The sequence below is a fragment of the Diabrotica virgifera genome, chromosome 3, assembly GCF_917563875.1.
Source record: "Diabrotica virgifera virgifera chromosome 3, PGI_DIABVI_V3a".
Lineage (NCBI taxonomy): Eukaryota > Metazoa > Arthropoda > Insecta > Coleoptera > Chrysomelidae > Diabrotica > Diabrotica virgifera.
In genome coordinates, this window is record NC_065445.1 from 68,677,650 (window position 1) to 68,697,773 (window position 20,124).

The 20,124-nt window shown below is 33.0% G+C and overlaps 1 protein-coding gene across 5 annotated transcripts in view; it reads right to left on the minus strand.

Moving 5' to 3' along the window:
- Positions 1 to 20,124, minus strand: part of LOC126881112 (protein suppressor of sable) — a 106,201-nt gene that overhangs the window by 26,998 nt on the left and 59,079 nt on the right. For all 5 annotated transcript variants that reach the window (XM_050645161.1, XM_050645162.1, XM_050645158.1 and 2 more), the window contains 3 exons: positions 17,469 to 18,065; positions 12,687 to 12,927; positions 3,103 to 3,286 (listed from right to left, as the gene is read on the minus strand). In XM_050645161.1, the coding sequence (XP_050501118.1) occupies positions 3,103 to 3,286; positions 12,687 to 12,927; positions 17,469 to 18,065 (1,022 nt within the window). The remainder of the gene's footprint in view (positions 1 to 3,102; positions 3,287 to 12,686; positions 12,928 to 17,468; positions 18,066 to 20,124) is intronic.

The following is a 20,124-nucleotide window of genomic DNA, read 5'->3' on the forward strand; positions in this document are numbered from 1 at the left end:
TAACACTTTTATTAGCAAAAACTTTCTTTGTTCATATATTTTAACTTAGAGAATAAAAGTTTATTATTTTTAAACATATGCAATTGTTTAAACAATATTTCACGAACAATAATAAAATTAGTTTGATTTTTGTGGAATTAAAATATTAAAATACAACAAAATATAGAGTAAGAAAATAATATACTAGATAAAGAATGGAAGAAATTTTGGTGGAAATCAACTTGTGTGAATCGAACACCGCTGTTCTGCGCGTAGCACCAAAAATTATTGTTTATTTAAAAAATTTCCTGACGCCGTGGTAATTAATCGATTTTAATTATTCAAATTGCAAATGAAAGGTACAGTACACTTCTATAAGCAAAAAAATTTCAACCTGCTCCTGCTTTATTTTCAGTCCTGTAACATTTAAAAAAAATGAATTTTTTTTGCGAAAGCTGGATTTCAAAATTTATTTTGCAAAATCTGTTGAACCGATCTGAATTAAATTTACAGTATTGTTTTATTGTATCATAAAGTTTTTCTGTGTAAAATATGAAGGTCCTAAGTGTAGCATAAATGATTGAAAAACGTAAAATGCAAATTCTTGTTTTTGTTTGGTTTTTTCGCAATTATTGCTATTTTGCAACTAGGGTGACTATTTTTTAAATTTTTAACCAATTCTATATTGTAGGAAATTTAATTGCGCAACTTTTATGTCAGTACAACTTTTCTCGAAAATGAATACTTTTAAAGTTATAATCAAAAAACGAAGAAAAAAATCGAATTTTTCCTTCATTTTTTGACATTTTGATTATTTAAACAATGTTCCGGACCTTTTTGAGAGGGAGGATAACTCAAATATTATTATTTGATTTATGATCAAGCAATTTCTGCAAAAAAATTTGAGTCACCTCTCAACGTCCATCTCAAAACAGATGCGCCCTGGACTATGAATGAAATAATCATTTTACTTACATTTTTTCTAAACCTAATGTATATGTTACAGTTCAAGTTGATTCTCAGTTAGAGTTGACTATTCCTAGTTCGAGTCAACTCCAACTAAAACGAGCAGTAAAAGTTGATTTGAAAAATTTAATTCAACTTTTACTAGTTTGAGTTGACTATTCCTGAATCAATTCAGTAAATGTTGATTATACGAGTATAATCTCACGTGCTGATGAGTGTGCATCTCTTTGTTTTGACCGTTTCAACTACTTATCATGCTTTAAACATATTGGCCATGAAATGAAGCTGAAAAAATGGCAAAACCTCGCAATTTTTTCGTCCAGCATCGATTTGGTTAAAAAAATTTGGAATTAGGCTCAGTTTACCCTCTAGTTCATTTTCTATATTGAGCCGTTGTACGCTTTTGGTTTTTATTAGTTAATAAATAATGCTTATTTATGCTTTAGGATATATCATATTTCAACTTTTAAAACCACCCTTGTTATGGAGCTATATATAAAAAGTTTATTTATCCTAAAAAAATATTTCGGCTTGCATCGATTTGAATAAAAATTTGGGATTAGGATTATCTCACCCTGTACTTTATATTCTATATCATGCTCAAGGGCGTTTATTAATTTTAGGGGTGTAAAGTACCCCTTATGTTCAAAAATTATATAAAAACATTGTAAACCTTAATATGGGTATTAAAGTCTAATTCCGTTTGCAAAATGGGAAAAATGCAAAGTGTTTCCGTTATTTGGCATTGAATATTTCAAATTATGCATTTGTCGAAAAAGCTAACCTTTAACATGCCATATCTCAGTTTGTATTGGTTGCAGAAAAATTATAAAAAAGGATTTTGTTTGTGTTTTTAAAAGATAAAATTTTTAAAGCTACAGTTTTTTGATTAAATGTATATTTTTTTCAGTTATTCTCACCCTCTAAAAAAGTCGATCTCCTCGTCGAAAAACTGTTACCTTCAACCACGAATAACTCGAAAAATATTAGTTTTACGAAGAAAACGTATAGAACATTTTTTTCTTAGAAATGCATTTTTTATCGATTTCCATGGTCAAAATGTAATGAAAAATTTCAGCCCCCGAGATGGGGTGGCAACCACCCCTAAGCTTTTAGCGAACAGCGGCATGATATAGAAACTGATCCTTGGGCTATTCCCTACCTTCTGTGAAAATTTCAAGGAACTCCATGCTGGACGAAAAAATTCCAAAATGCTTCATTTCGTGACCTAATATCCAATAACATTATTTAATTTCTAGAATCGGTTGTTTGTGTGAATCAACTTTTACTAAATGGCATTGGGAAGAGTATACTTTAACTAGTTGGAGACTTTTACTAGTAAAATTAACTACATTTAATGTTGCAATAACATTCTTCATTTTATATTTATAATCAACTTTTACTGAAACCAGCCGTTTGAGTTGACTCGAACTAGGAATAGTCAACTCCAACTGGATAATCAACTTGAACTGTAACATATATAAGCCGATTTTTTTTTTAATTTCTAATGTCATAATTGGAGTAAAAAAATGTTAAAATATACAGTTTCAGGTAGTAAATTACGTAGGTATAGTATTTTTACTACAAAAACGTTATTACGTAGGTCAAAATTTTTGACGTAAGAGAACTGTCAAAACATTAGAATGTGACATTTCATTATTGCTATGTTTATTATAAACACGGCAATAATGAAAAGTCACATTCTAATGTTTTGACAGTTCTCTTACGTCAAAAATGTTGACCTACGTAATAACGTTTTTGTAGTAAAAATACTATACTCTATATTATTATAGGCCTTAGCATAATTAACATGTAATTTGTGTCCACCGCTTTACAAAAGCAATCTGTGTAGTTTTTTAACAATAATTGTTATTCATCCGTGTTGGAGTCAGAAAACAGGCCAACAACGCTACACACATCCTGACACGACTTTGTCAGAATGTTGGAATAGGCGAATAGTAAGACCACCCGACAAAATCGTCAGCCTGACTCTGACTGTCAGGATTACTCATTTTTGTCGTGCAACAAGCCTACACACTCTCCCAGAATCAGACCCAACGTTGTCAGCCCCGACTCCCGACAGTAAGGTGCTTTTGTCAGAATGTGTGTAGACGGTTTAAACAAGTGTATGTGCATATGTATGACTATGTGACTTACCTCTAATATCAATATCATCGTCAGAAGAACTATTTTTGTCGAAAGTACCTTGTTCATAAATGGTCACTTTATCTGGTCTCGGAGCAGTTTCAGTCGAACTCTGCCTTCGCCGTTGTCGTGGATCTGTTGACAATCTGGGATCCACCCTTGCAGGGTCACTCTTCTCTTGGATTAATCTAGGATCCTAAAACAAAGTATATTAGATTAAATGAATAAAAGCAATACCTAGTTGTTTTCACTTTACAATCATATTTGTGGAGATTACAATCACGGATCTATTCATTATAAATATCTAAAAAAAATAATTATATCAAAATCTCATTCAATCTGCACGCATTTCGGGGGAATGTGTGAAAGTCTATTTCTAATTAAACACAAATTAAAATAATAACTCTTCAATGCAATTGACTACAAAATATAGAGATGTGTTGTGATTTAGCTAAATAACTGCCACTTTGTCACTGTCACCTTCTTGTAGTCAGATTGCCCCGGTTTAAAAAAAATCACTGCTAAATTTTGTCGGACGTGCGTTTCAACGGTCTGATGTATGACACAGGACGGTGACGAAGAAACATCGCCAAGCTATGAAAGATCGACCTTCAATAATTATTGCGATTGTGATAACTGATGACTAAGCTTACATTACTGATACCACAGCATAATAAATCTAAAATCTAAGATTTATTATGCTGTGTGGATACTGTGACCTGTGACAAACCGATGCGCTAGCTTGCAGTTTTGAAGAAGAATTTGTGAAGTGGTAAGTGGTCTAATAGTCCAAGTTTCACTGTTGTCCACGCATGTTATTCTCGCTTCTTAGAACCAGTTCATAATGAGAGGCGCTTAACGCGCGTTTTGATAACGCGCGATTACAACTACATACATTTTAAAAATCCTAATACAGAAGTAAAAACTTCAATTTGTATATTGGTATAAAAATGTTTATTAAAACTTTTTAAAAATCTCGTCCAAATGGATTAAAGCATAACGTTTTAGATCTGATTAGATCATCCTCAGTGCATTCTGTTACGTAAATGAAACTAATAGCACACTAATGAAAGTGGTGACATCGAAATATATGGTTTACATATTAAATTTGTATAAAGTAATGGGACCCTAAGTAGATGGTAATGGATTCTAATCTATTACTTAAAGAGCAACATGGTTCCTTGTCCGACTGGAACACGTGGTTCTTGCCAGTTCAAAAGACAGGTGGTCTGTGTGTTTTGAACTGGCAATCAAATGTCGTTTTAATAAACATTACTTTATACAAATTTAATATTGCGGTTATTGCCAGTTCAAAAGACACAGACTAACTGTCTTTTGAACTGGCAAGAACCACGTGTTCCAGTCGGGCAAGGAACCATGTTGCTCTTTAAGTATTAGATTAGAATCCATTACCATCGACTTAGGGTCGCATTACTTTATACAAATTTAATATGTAAACCATATATTTCGATTTCATCACTTTCATTAGTGCGCTAACAGAATGCATTGAGGATGATCTGATCAGATCTAAAACGCTATACTTTAATCCATTTGGACGACATTTTTAAAAAGTTTTAATAATCATTTTTATACCAATATACAAATTGAAGTTTTTATTTCTGTATTAGTTTTTTAACTATGATAGACAGCCAGCTACGGGGATTTTCCCATTGATTTTGTACAAACATTTTACTTGAGACCAGGCCGCGTTTAGGTCAATTGACGCCCTAGACAATTCTCTAGTAGCCGCCCTTCAAGCATGTACCATTTTTGCGAAAAAAAAATTGCAAGCAGATTTTTTTATTTAAATAAGAATACATAAAAATTGTCATTCCAGTTCGATCACATCAGATTTCTTTCTTGATTTTTCTTTGGAAAAATCATCATATCGTCATAATTTATTGTCTTTGATATGTCACTTTCTATGGACAAAATCGACAAATTGTTAAGAAGTTCTTGCGTCATACTTGATCGGAAATTATTTTCATGACTATTTTCAATTCTTGACATTTTCGAAAATGACCTTTCAGCGGACACGTTGGTTGGCAACTGGGAGGCACAAATAAATGCGCAAAGCAATATCAAAATTAGGGAAAATATCTTTCAATCCACTCTTTTTTAAATATTTAGATATGTCAAATATTGTCAAATATTGGTGATTGGTGATGTTATTGTGGTATCCAAATGACCCTTCAAGTGAATGCATTCATGTATTATTGTATTATGAATGATGTAGGTATCTATTAATGCAGTCAGTGAGGGTATTTGGCTCCGAATTCCATCCTACTGCATCAGTTTACTTGATATTTTCACTGTAAGTAGGGAATAGCTCAAGAATCAAAGTCTACCTATATTCTATGGCGCTTTTTAACTTAGGGGTGGTTCCCACCCGTTCCCGGGGGTGGAATTTATCAAACTAACACCGGAAGTGATCAGAGAACCTAATTCTAAGCAAAAACTGTTTTATAAATTTTTTTGGAAACTCAATACTTTATGAGTTATTCGTGGTTAAAAATTTGCCATTTTCATTTAAATGTGACACTTTTCGGAGACTGTTTTTGGGAATATTATAAAAATTGTGCATCTAACGAAAAAAAAAACTATATAAAACATTTTTGTAGTTTATGAAAAATCAGAGAGATTCAATTTTTCATAAATCTTCTAGTTTTAATAAAAAAAGAGATGGTAGGTGAAAAAAGATTTTTTGGTGCATGCTCAAATCGGTGTATTCAACTTAAAATAACAGAAAAATGGTCTATTTTAGGGGTATAACGCTACGAATACCTTTTGTAGCGCTTGAAAAGACCTTGAAAACGAGAACTGTTAAATGTCGGTTACATTTAAACTAGCGAGATATGGTACAAAAAACTTATGACTAATGTATTTTAAGGAATAATGAGTATGTAATAAGAAATAGTATATATAAATATAGAAAAACAGTATATTTAACCTCTCATCTCACCAGAATTGAAATGCATCGTTTTCCTTCTACAATACCTTCTACTATAGTATTATTTCTATATTCAAAAAGTTGAAGTGGTTTGGAGTTAAAATGAATGGTTTTTGAAAAGAATAAGATCAAATTATAGAGCACATATTTGAATTTCCTTAAAAATCTTTCTTTTTCTCCATGTAATTCGAAAGTGATAAGAGATACGTAAAAAAATACCTTACAAAAATGTAGGTTTTCTTTTAGATAACAATTTTCTTTTTCTTTCATTACTGTATCTCATCATTTTCGAGTTACATGGAGAAAAAGGAAGATTTTTAATAAAATTTAAAAATGCTCTCTATAATTTGATCTTATTTTTTTTTAAAAACCAGACATTTTAAACCCGTCCAACTTGTTGAACATAGAAATGGCACTATAGTAAAAGGTATTGTAGAAGCAAAACGATGCATTTAAATCTGGTGGATGAAGGGTTAAAATATACATACTTCGCATTTTATCTTAAAATAAATTAGTCATCCATTTTTGTTGCAACATATCTCGCTTAGTTTGAACGTAATCGAAATTTAACATTGCGGTCGGTTTAAAGGTCTTTTTAGGTAGTACTTACAAAAGATATTGATAGCATTATACCCTTAAAATCGACCATTTCTCTGTTATTAAGTTGAACACACCGATTTGAGCATCCACAAAAAAAATGTCTTTTCACCTACCATATCTCTTTTTATGTTATCACTAGAAGACTTATGAAGGAACGAATCTCTTTGATTATTCATAAGCTACAAAAATGTTTTATATAGTTTTTTTAGTTAGATGTATAATTTTTAAGGTATTCGAAAAAAACTGTCCGAAAAAGCGACATTTTTCAACGAAAATGGCAAATTTTCAACCACGAATAACCTAAAAGGATCGAGTTTAAAAAAATTATAGTGCGCCCGCCGCCGCCTTTGCGGTGCTGGCGACGCGCGACGGCCCAATAATTCCTAATTTTACAACTTCTGTCCTTTTTTAATGAATAGGGTTAAGAACATGCAATTTGTTTTCTAGAAATAAATGCCCACGTATATTCCATTGATGGATGTACTGATGTACTTTTAAATGTTATTCGATTTCGATTTTTATATACAAATATTTTTTGTACAGTATTTTTGCCGCCCTCTCATAATTTGCCGCCCAAGGCAACTGCCTATATTGCCTAATGGATAAAGCAGCCCTGCTTGAGACCGTTCACATGCTAACGCGCGTTTTAATGACCTAAAACGCGCGTTAACATGTGAACGGACTCAATTAAAATGTATGTATGTAGTTGTAATCGCGCGTTATCAAAACGCGCGTTAAGAGCCTCTCATATGAACGGGCTCTTAATTTAGACTTTCTAACGAACCTGCATGTGCATGTGTACAAAATAAAAGGCCGGATTTAAGGCAGTGGAGGCCTCTGGACAGAATTGGTGTGGGGACCCTATCTTCTATCATAAAAAAATATTGATCTACATTTATAAGTATATTTTTAAATAATACAAAATACAAGAGCTGTAACTTGTTAAAGTAAAATATTAAAGATAAATATAGTAAGATTCCTTGATTATGTCGGACATGTCTAGTGGCTTTAAGACATCGTGTTTAATTTTCATCATAGAGAAATTATTCAAACGCTCTTGGCCCATCATAGACCGAAGTCGATTTTTAATTAACTTAAGTTTTGAGAATGATTCTTCTAAACTAAATACAAACGAAGTGTCACCTCAGCATTTGGAAACACTTCATTCTCATTATTTTCTTTTACCAGTAGGTACATTTGAAGTTCTTTATATTTGATGATCTGATTTCCTCTTTAATAAATTGAAAAATTCTACAAATTGTACCAGTTTGACACCTAGGTTTTCATCTAAGATCTAAATCATTGCTATAATGGTAAATTTTCCAAATGATGTAAAAATCCAAAATTGCAACGAATGGATGCAGAAATCCTCTGATATAAAAGGTACTGAAGTGATATATAATAGCGATAAAGTGTGCACTGTACGAAAAATTTCTACGGATGAGCGGTCAAACCATCTCATTAGGTCTTAAGGACGATTCATATTTATCCGTTCGGGCACGTAGCGTTTCGTTTCCGAAAAATATTGTTTTTATGGTTTTAAATATGAACAATTCATACTATACTAGTATGTATAGTATCAGACAACTCTTTGTAAAATCAGGTTTTTATATTTTTTGGAAACGAAACGCTACGTACCCGAATGGATAATATGATTCTTCCTTTACAGCCACAAGTTCTGGCGTCTTATACCTAGTATGACTGTTCCAAAACTTCTAAAAGCTCCTTCCCACGGTCTGCGATTCTACGGATCATCACGTACAGCCGACGACTACGGATAAGAACGCACCGCAAACAGAGGTCTCCCCACGGTCCGTGACCCTCTGTGTTTTTGATTGAGATTGAACTATTTAACTTTATTCCTCGCTAGCGAAAGCACTGACGGTGTCACTCATGTGACTCATTTAATTTGTAATTTAATTTGGGTATTGATTACATTGCATTTCTCATGTTTCTTATCTCTTTCAATGTTTTCGTTAATAGCATACGGTGTGAAATGTGTAGTATAGACATTCCATGTACTGTTCTTACGATGTCAGTTGGACCAGTATAAAAACAAAATTCGACACCGATTGTCGGCACAGTTTGTAAAACATAGGCGGCGCAATAGAAATTAATGAGTAAACTTTTATTTTTAAATTATGGTTCAATATTTGTTAAACAGTAATAATGTTGTTAACTGTTCACATTTCTTTATGAAATTGACACCAAAGATAATTAAAAATACATAATACAAATGAAATTGAACGTGCTTATTAATTTGAGAACTAAAGAAATAAGACTACACTTTGAATATACACATAAAATACATGAAAACGAACAATTCCTCTTCCAGTCGAATTGTCTAATTCATGACTAATGAAGAGATCACTTTTACTACTGTATAGTATTTTTACTACAAAAGCGATATTACGTAGGTCAAAATTTTTGACGTAAGAGAACTGTCAAAACATTAGAATGTGACTCTTCATTATATCCATGTTTATAATAAACATGGCATTAATGAAAATTCACATTCTAATGTTTTGACAGTTCTCTTACGTCAAAAATTTTGACCTACGTAATATCGCTTTTGTAGTAAAAATACTATACATAGGACATATTTTTGACAAGTTGAAATATATCACTATCCGTGTGTTCAGAACTTGATTCGACACTTGTCGTGTTTATAACTACCACACCAATATTGGAAAAGAAGTGAAAGGCGCAATTTACACAACAGTTATCAGACCAATAATGACATAAATACGCGGCAGAAACACGACTTGATACAGAAAGGACAGAAAGAATGCTAGAAACAGCAGAGATGAAAATACTTTGAAAAATCGATGGGATATGGGAAGAGGTAGAAGTGCAGATATACGACAGATATGCAAAGTGGACAACATCAATAACTGGGTAAAAAGCAGAAGAGTATAATGGAACAACTACATGAGCCAAATGACAAAAAACAAAGTAGTAAGGACGGCGAGAGACGGTTCCCCAATAGGAAGACGATCAGTTAGGTCTGTATCCCGCGTATGAAAAAAAAAGTTGATTAATAGTAAGCTGAAAATTTGTTAATAGCTTAAACGGTGTCTAGTCGGATAAACTGTGATATATGAGAACACTGTAACAGGGGCAGTTTTAATTGTGGTTAAAAATTTGGAACGGTCAGACTTAAACTCTCCGAACAGAGATTAAACTCTCATGCAAAAATCAGACTGCTATTTATCAGCTGTCATAATTCCTGTCATTTGACATATTCTACATGTTCCACTCATTAAAACGCCCATTTGGTGATAAATAGTAGGCTGATTTTTGCATGAGAGTTTAATCTCTGTTCGGAGAGTTTAAGTCTGTTCTGTCGGACAAAATACATGTGCCGTTTTCGTGGTCTGGCCGTTCCAAATTTTTAACCTGTTCCACAATTAAAACTTCCCCTATTCCAGTGTTCCCATATATCAAAGTTTCTCCAACTACACACCCTTAAGCTATTAAAAAATTTTCAGCTTGCTATTAATCAACTTTTTTTTCATACGCGGGATCCAAAACTAAGTGGGAAGACCACGAAAACGATGGAATGACAACTTACTGGAGCCACATTGAAAAACAGACAGTCATGTCTACACAAGAAGAAGAAGGAAAAGAAGAAGAAGACATTAATATTGGTGACAAAGCAAGATAATATTTTTATTTTACTTGAACTTGAGCTACACAATTTTTCCAAATGTCACTTTTGACTTGTAAGTATATATATTGTATTAAAACAGAAAATAGTGAAGAATTACCAAGAATGATGGAAGCACTAGATAGTGAATCGACAAAGATGGGACTGAACATCGCTTACAGTAAAACAAAAGCCATGACCAATCAACAAAGAGAACCAATAATTACAGTGGCACAAACAAGAATAAAGCAAGTAAAAGAGATATTCTAGGACAAATCACTAAATTAAATAAAAAAAATCAGACCGAAGAAATAAAAAAAAATAATAAGATTGGCCTGGGCATCACTCGGAAAACTGCCTTTTATTCTAAAGAAAAAAAAACCCCCAATACCTAAAATCAAGAGTCTTCAATCAATGTACACTCCCTCTCCTCATATATGGCTCTTAGACATGGACACATACAAAGGAAAATATGGAAAAAATAAAAATATGAAACATGAAAAATTCCATTAATTACATTATCCAATCAGCGGACTGAGCAAATTGACGTCATTAAATCTCGCATAATATATGGGACATCCTGTATAAACAATACAGTTTCAGTATAATACAATACAATAAAATTTAAAATTGATCATTAAAAGTATATAATACTTACAAATGCAATTTAATGTGCTTATTCATTTTTTAAGTACTAAAGAAATGAGACAAAAAATGTATTATAAAAATAAAATAATTGTAAGTTATGACGACGACACTGTTTATTTAGTGTTTATATTGCTTGCCGCCTTTGAAACATGAGAAGCTATTTTGACCAGATAACGATATGATTTGAGCCTAAGCACTTCCGAACAATTTGACCAATTACTCTTCAGTATTGCCCAATAAGATACGTTAGAAAGTAGTAAGCCACACCCGCGTCCATGTGGACTAATACAAGGAGTGATCAATTTTGAAGCAAGCAAATGTTTATATGGTTTATCTTTATTTCTATGCTCTTCGTAGAATTATTGACCGGACCCCAAAAATGCTTCTGGTCCAACTGACATCGTAAGAACAGTAAATCAATAATTATACACATATTATGTGTTTTATTTTTAACAAAATGTGTTAAATTATCAACTTGTAAAAAAATCATTGGCCAAAAACAAATTTTGTACCAACTTTGGATATGCTTTAATAATAGCCCGGGAGGTAGTGTCAAATTTGACCGGAGCATTTTAGCATGGGTGTTTTTGTTTATTTAGTTAGGTGTTCCATTACCAAATGAGGTGTTAGCTGGCCCAAAACCGGGGCTTTTAGGTAAAACAAGATAAAATATGAAACTAGATGGAAAACCCTACAACTTACATGTCAAATATTTATCTCAGCAATTTATATCTGCATAGTTTATGATTTGTGTCATATAAATAATAAAAACCTGGTATTATAAAAATAATTATTTTTCAAATCAAAATGTCAATTTTAAAAACAAAAAAAAAACTTCCAACGCGGGAATCGAACCCGAGTCGCCTGGGTGGAAGCCAGGAACTAGGTATTTTAGGCCATGATGGATGTAAGTCACGGAGATAAATATTTGACATATAAGTTGTAAGGTTTTTCCTCTAGTTTCATATTTTATCTTGTTTTTTGCCTAAAAGCCCCGGTTTTGGGCCAGCTGACACATCATTTGTTAATAAGCTTTGGAACACCTAACTAAATAAAGAAAAAAAAACAGCCATGCTAAAATGTTCCGGTCAAATTTGACACTACCTCCCGGGCTATAAGTCCCCCATTCAATTAAATACAAACGCTGAATTCTTTTGAATTCAGCTAGCCCAAAGTGAAAGTATTCCTTTGTATCCATTTGGATACAGGTGGCCTAAATGATCAAAGTTATTTGTATCTGTAGATGTAAATGATACAACTGGCGTTTAACGTGTTAAAAAATCATGACAGCGTCCGCACGGGCCGATAACGCACCTTTGATCTTTACCGATATTCGACGGACCAGCACAGACGCGTTTGTGCTACCACGGACGATACACTTCCCACGGTGCGTGGTGCGAGCTGGTCCGTGTCCGTCCGCGATATTGCCGATCGTGGGAAGCCGCTATAAGAGGACGCCAAAACTTTTCCAACGAACGATAGTAAATCTGGGACGAATTGTTCATAAATTCGTAGGACAAATAAATGTTTGTATGGATAAGATAAATATATATGTAATATTCAATTTTAAATGCAATATTAAATAAATTCCTTTATAAACATATTCTTGGGAGAAGCTTCTTTGCAACAAACGCAGTCATAACAGAAATTTCACCCTACTTTGGAGAGATCTAAGAAAATTACGTAGGCAAAGAAAATTTTATTTTAGCTAATCAAATAGGTTTCCCTGAAAGAAGTAGTGTTAATTACCTGTCTTGAAACTCTTGGATCTCGTACTTCCGGAGCAGTCCTTGGAGGAGTGGTATTCGGTGTAACTTCAGGTACTTGTGGGACTGCTGGTTTATTCCCAAAAGGAAACTGGTTACGATTTTGGCTCATAGAAGTTAACAACTTTGTTACTTCTGCAGAAATATCTATTTTTGAGAGGTCTCCTAGTTTGTCCACCACGTCCTGAGGTTTAATCTGGGGCGAATTGTTCAGAAAATCGTTGCTATAAAAAATTCATTTATTAATATTAATTTAAACCGATCGATCCTTAGGAGATCAAGATTATTTTACAAAAATGTATTTCACAATAACTGATGTGCGGTAATGCTGATCATGTTTAGATTATACACTCATCGGCACAAAATTCCGCCACTAAAAATTTTTGATTAAGTTTGACAACTTGTAACTTTATTATTTGTACTCCGATTTTGAAGATTCTTACATCAGTTTGAGAGTAGGTAGAGGCGGCTTAAGCCCATGTAGCGCCCGTGTGCAGTCGATGCCCTGGCGCCCTTTGGTAGACGCTCAGTCAAAATGGAATAGTCGAATAGGTAGCATGGGCGCCCATATAAAAATTTTTAGGGTGGGGGCAGACGTGAAGATGTTGCACAATACATTTTGTATACATTGGATGACTAGTTTAAAGCACCCGAAAAGCCATGGGGGCTACGGCCCCCCTGCCCATAGGTATGGGTGCCTATGCTACCTAGTACTAGTACATAGATCATTAGAGGGTATTAGGTGCGCTTATAATGTAAACAAAAATCCAGATGCAAATAGTGCAATATTAAATGATGTCGGGAGCTAATAGGTAGTCATGGCGTCAGAACAACCTACCCAAATCTGTTAAACATTTTTAATTAAAAATGAACTTTTTTATCTATGAGGTAAGGTTGAAAATTGGTTGAGGGAATTTGACAGGTTTAAGTACACGAGTAAATAGTACTTTTAGGATGGAATTGGTTATTTAATTAGTAGTTAGCTGAAAGTCGCAATAATTGTGGTAGCAATAAAAGAAAACTTCCTTTAAATAATTTTAATCAAAAGAAAAGCCGCTTTATTTTATATTTACATGTTAACTTAAATATAATCCTTAATCCATTCCGTCAAAGCTTATTTCGCAAAAATACCCCGCGACACGTGTACAAACGCCTTTGAAAATACCCGGCAAGTCCCAAGCAAATCGACCTTTACAGGTTCCACAACCGATTTCGGAATCATTGTCTGTATGTCTTCAAACGAATCAAAAGATTGCCGCCCGTCCGTTGGACGGACAGCTGGGCGGGCGGCAATATATAAATCGCGCTTAAGTGCCAATGTAATTTTTTATTAATGGTTTTAAAGCATATTTTATGGTGAAACAAAGTAAAGGACCCGCTCTTTGGCACTCGGCGCCCCTGACAACCCGGCGCCCGTGTGCACCGCACACCCTGCACAATAGGTAAAGCCGCCTCTGGAGGTACATATATTAATATCGCTTGTTATTATTCATGTAACAAAAAATTTTTGCTTAGATGGAATTATACGCAGTGGCGGATCCAGCAGGATTCAACATTGTCAAGAAGGGAGCCGATTGGCTAAACTATGAAAAATAAATGAAAAAATGAATGTTTTTATAATTTGTATATACAACTATGAGAGGGGGGGCCGATCGCCCCCATCGCCCTCCCATGGATCCGCCACTGATTATACGTGGCTGAGTGGAAGCTTTGTATTTTCTACTAACTTTGAGAACTTGAAGAGCTGATTTTGTTTCATAGTCCTTTCATATTATCCCGGAGGCCTCACTAAGATTTTGTTTTTGGAATTATTCAAATATCTCTTTTCTTGTAAGAGCTACGCAATTTTTTGTAACTAAAAACACTGATTGACTCAAACATTAGTAAATATCTTAAATAGAGGTTGGATTGATAAGATTAGAACGGCTCGTATGCAGCCCAGATCTCAATCCTATCGAGCATTTATGAGATTAATTGAAAATAGCTATTCGCCATCATTCTAGACCTCCAGAAAATTTGGTACAGTTATGGCCCTGGTAGAGGAATATCGGGCTATTCCCCAGGCAAGGATAACACATCTTATTTTTTATTCGATGTCAAACAGATTGCGAACAGTCATTGCTGCGAGAGGTGGACATACCCGCTATTGAATTGTTTTGTTTTGTTGTTAATTTTGTTTTGTGTTGTTAATTTTAGTGTGTGTTAATTTTAGTGCGTTTGATAATTTTAATTAAATAAACCTTCAAATCAGTGTTTTTATTTACAGCTTTTACAAGAAAAAGTTATTAGGATAATTCAAAAACAAAATCTTAGGATGCCTCTGAGATAATACGAAAAAAGTATGAAACAAAATCAGCCCTTTAATTTTTCCACAAAACTTTTTAAAGTTAGGAGAAAATACAACGCTTCCATTCACCCCCTTATAATGCCATCTAACAAAAATTTTTGTTATCTGAATAATAACAAACGATATCAATACATGTACCTACCTACAAACTGATGCAAGAATCTTGAAAATCGGAGTAGAAATTATAAAGTTATAAATTGTCAAACTTAATAAAAAAAATTTAGTAGCGGGATTTTGTGCCGGTGCGTGTATGAAAAAATTGTGCAATATATTGTTAATATAAACAAACTAGTCTAGGCGCCAGCGGGGTCACCGTGTCCTTTTCAATTCTGATGGACAAACTCAACGGTTTCTTATGGATTTTTGGCTGCTGATTACGAATTTCGAGGGTGGATTTCGATCCGAGTGGTCAAAAAATTGTTATAAACAATTTAATTGTTTATAAATTGTTTATAAGGCTCTGGCGCATAAATTAAAAGAGACAAAAAAATGTTACAAATAAAGTTTTTTCCTTAATAAAAAACAAAGAAAAAAAAACGTTTACTAAACTTAAATCCCATAATTAGAACTTAAGATATTGTAAAATTAGTGCACAATGCAAATTGCAAAATAAGTATTTTTCGAAGCTTTATCGATCGTAACTTCTACGCATGCAAATGAGCCTTAGAAGGTCTCGTTTTAAAGCTTAATTAATAGGCATTCAAACAAAGTTTTTTAAATTACTTTATCTTCATCTGTTTTAAAGCTATACCCGTTTGAAGTTATAATTTTCTTTAAAAAATTGTACATTAATTTGTTTATAAGGGTTTCAAGCAAATTTGAGCTAGAAACATTTATACTTCAATTAACAATAATGATAGAAGAACTCAAAAGGAACAATTTGAGCTTACGAAAATGTTCATAAGTTTATTTTTGGTCAAGATATCGATATTTTAATGGCGCGTAATGAGGCTCAAGATCGGCTCAGAGTCAAGTAAGTATGTATTCTTCGACGCTTTATCGATCGTAACTCGGCCTCCACGTATGCAAATGGGCCAATATGTGATATCCATATAAAAATGGACCGAGTTCTTTTGCAGCATCATCATTGCATATAAAACAAGCATTTATGATGTGGCGGCATACACACAATTGACGGGCCTTGATGATGCTGCAAAAGAACTAGATCTACTTTATATGGATATCATATAGATAATTAGACTCTGAAGCCCCAAAAAGTTTTAGTTTTACTGCCTACAAGAACAGACTTAGTACCACCATGTAACTGTTAAAATTTCTCTAAGAATTATGCAGATGTAAAAAAGCCCTGATTCCTAAAGATTCCCTGTATATCTCTATGCAGATGCATGAAAAAAAATGTTTGTAAAAATAGTACTAATAAATAATATCAACTTACTTTTTACTTATACTTCTGAAATATTAGTTTTTAATGTTTTTTTTTCTCATTTAGTACAAAAAATAGAAGACAAAGTAAATAGAATGAAAGGTGATACGAGGTACAGTATGATAATTTAATTATAAGAATTATATGATAAAATTTGATTAGGATCTTCAAAAATGAAAAATGAAGATAACGTATGTATACATAGAAATTATAATTTGCATCGAGAAGTCAGCGCGTGAACCTTTACGCGGTGAGCCGATCTTGCGCTTCATAGCGCGCCATTTAAATATCGATATCTTGGCCAAAAATAAACTACAAACATTTTCTTAAGCTCAAATTATTCCTTTTGAGTTCTTCTATCATTATTGTTAATTAAAGTATAAATGTTTCTAGCTCAAATTTGCTTGAAACCCTTATAAACAAATTAATGAACAATTTTTTTAAGAAAATTATAAATTCAAACGAGTATAACTTAAAAAAAAATGAAGATAAAGTAATTTAACAAACTTTGTTTGGAAGCCTATTAATTTAGCTTTAAAATAAGACCTTCTAAGGCTTATTATCATGCGTAGGAGCCGAGTTACGATCGATAAAGCTTCGAAAAATACTTATTTTGCAATTTGCAATTTGCACTGTGCACTAATTTTACAATATCTTGAGTTCTAATTGTTGGATTTAAGTTTAGTAAACGATTTTTCTTCGTTTTTTATTAACGAACAAATTTTATTTGAAACATTCTTTTTTATCTCTTTTAGTTTATGAGCCAGAGCCTTACAAACAATTTATAAACAATAACAATTTTTTTACCACTCGGATCGAAATCCACCCTCGAAATTTGTAATCAGGAGCCAAAAATCCATAAGAAACCGTTGAGTTTGTCCATCAGAATTGAAAAGGACACGGTGACCTCTATTTGGCGCCTAGACTAAACAGTGTTATTGAGAAAACAAGCTTATTTTCGGGAGTTCTTAATATACCGTATAATCGCAGTAGTTTGATTTGTTAATCCTAAAGCAAAACGGGAAAAAACTTACCTTATACTTGCTGGTTCGATGGCTTCTTCTTTGCTGTCTTTAACATCTTCATTATCCACTTTAATAGTCAATCTATTATCATCATCTTCATCGTCGTCATCCGAATACCAATTAATATTTTCATCTAATTCAAAATCTTTTTTGCTCTCAGTAACAGTAACACTGTCCTTTTGGTGGGCTTGAATTCGCATGTACAAATCCCTTTGCGTTTTTGGCAAGTCTGGCAGAAGAGACGTTTCTTCCTTTTTATCATCCTCAGTATCGATCTGAAGCATCGGTTCATCTTCTTGGTCGTTTTCTACATTAGACGTTGCTATGGACTTACCAAATGCTGGAGGCATTTGTCTTATATCTATGTCTTTGGTTGCCAGTAATGACTGGTGCCTAATGTCAGTGTCTTTTGTTGAGGAAGATAAGGGTAATATAGAAGAACGAATATCTACGTCCTGTTTCGAACTTTGCAATATTCCCGCTTCACGTTTGTATTTTTCGATGTCTATGTTGTGACTGTCCGGGAATTTGTTCGTCAAAGATAATTTCGGTGGGGGTAAACTTGTCAGACTGGGCGGCAATGTTCTCATGTCTATATCTCCATTACTGAAACAAATAAAACTTGTTTAAATACGAATAACTAAAGACTATGTAAATTAAGTCAAGAAGATCGTAACTGACACCTTACGGCTCATTTAGACAGTACAGAACGGATTTTTATTCGAATCGATAAAAATATCGAATTGCTTAGTGGCACATAGTTTTAAATGGGCGCATTCAGACCATTCGAATATCGCGCTCTGAAAGTTTACCAAATTTACATTCGATTTGTTTATTTATTTATTTTACTTGTTTATTTTACTTCCTTAGGGCCATTAGTTGTTTACTGTTTGTGGCGTCGTGTAGTAGATAGTTCCCATCAAGATATTTCAGCAACCTTAATCTTAAGCTTATTACAAAGTCATTTGTAATTGAATGGTGTGGTTAAGTTTCCGGTACAGGTAGAAAGTAATCTATTGTTAAGGGGACGGGTACGTATTTTCGGCTGCAATGCTATTCAAATGGGGAATAATTTTTTTCAAATCCTGAGAAAACTAATAAGTACTTTTGAAGAATTTAAACGCAGAATGAAAGATTACGTTCTTACCGAGGGCCGAAAGTCCCTGAAAACTGATATAATGTTTATTTTAATAAATTACAGGGGTGAAAAACTAAGAGAAAATGTAGTGTGATTTTTTTCAAATATCTCATTCAAAAGAACTTTTTATTTATTCTTTCTGCGTCTAGTCTTTCTAGTCTTATTCTAGTCTTTCATTCTGCGTTTAATTTTTTTTTTAAATATTTATTAGTTTTTTCAGGATTCGAAAAAAATGGACACCATGTCCGTGGTGATATTTTCCAAATCGAACATTCGCTATCTTTGTCATACAACGCACTGAGTCAAATAGAATATGATGACAAGACACAGTGACAGTTTTAAATATTTAACATGGCATCGGGATTATTTTGAGTTGTTGATTAAATAATATTGAGAGTGTATTTGATAAATAATTGATTTAAGACGTGAACTTAAGGGGATGGGTACGTATTTTCGGCTGCAATGCTATTTAAATGGGGATGCATTTTTTTCGAATCTTGAGAAAACTAATAAGTATTTTTCAAAAATTTAAACGCAGAATAAAAGATTACGTTCTTACCGAGGGCCGAAAGTCCCTGAAAACTTCTATAATGTTTATTTTAATAAGTTACAGGGGTAAAAAACTAAGAGAAAATGTAGTGTGATTTTTAATTTTAAATATCTCATTCAAAATAAACTTTGTATTTATTCTAAGGGACTTTCGGCCCTCGATAATAATTTAGTCTTTCATTTTGTGTTTAAATTTTTTAAAAATATTTATTAGTTTTTTCAGGATTCGAGAAAAATGGACACCATGTCCGTGGTGATATTTTCCAAATCGAACATTCGCTATCTTTGTCATACAACGCACTGAGTCAAATAGAATATGATGACAAGACACAGTGACAGTTTTAAATATTTGACATGGCATCGGGAATATTTTGAGTTGTTGATTAAATAATATTGAGAGTGTATTTGATAAATAATTGATTTAAGACGTGAACTTAATAAAAAGTCATTTATTGTTTACTATTTATGGAAGATCCAAGCAGAGAATACATCAGGATATATTCTGTGATCCAAGTATTTTTTTGTTAAAGATGTTCAAAATTGTAAGCATTCCATAGTAACAATATATTATTAAAAAATCACTTTAACACTTTTCCTCTTTTCTCGATTGAGTATTAGTTTTTGTTGTACATATAAATTATTACAGTCACTGAATACATAGTTAGTGAAAAAATTATCACATTATTAACTGAATTAATAATTTGCAATTATACAAATAACAGTTATCCAAGAACATTCAAAAGCCATCTCTTTAAAGTTAATGATGACATTGTCAAGTAGAATGACATTCTAGTAATGCTTACATATCCATACCAGTGTGAATTTTACTACACGTAATTTGCCGTGTAAAGACAGAAAAATAGGGATAGCCGTAAAATATTTGCGAATTATGTACCGATGGCCTTAATCTATTGTACTTTTGATTATTATTCCTGCTACCTATTCCGAATATTTACTTCTCGAAATTTAACGATACTA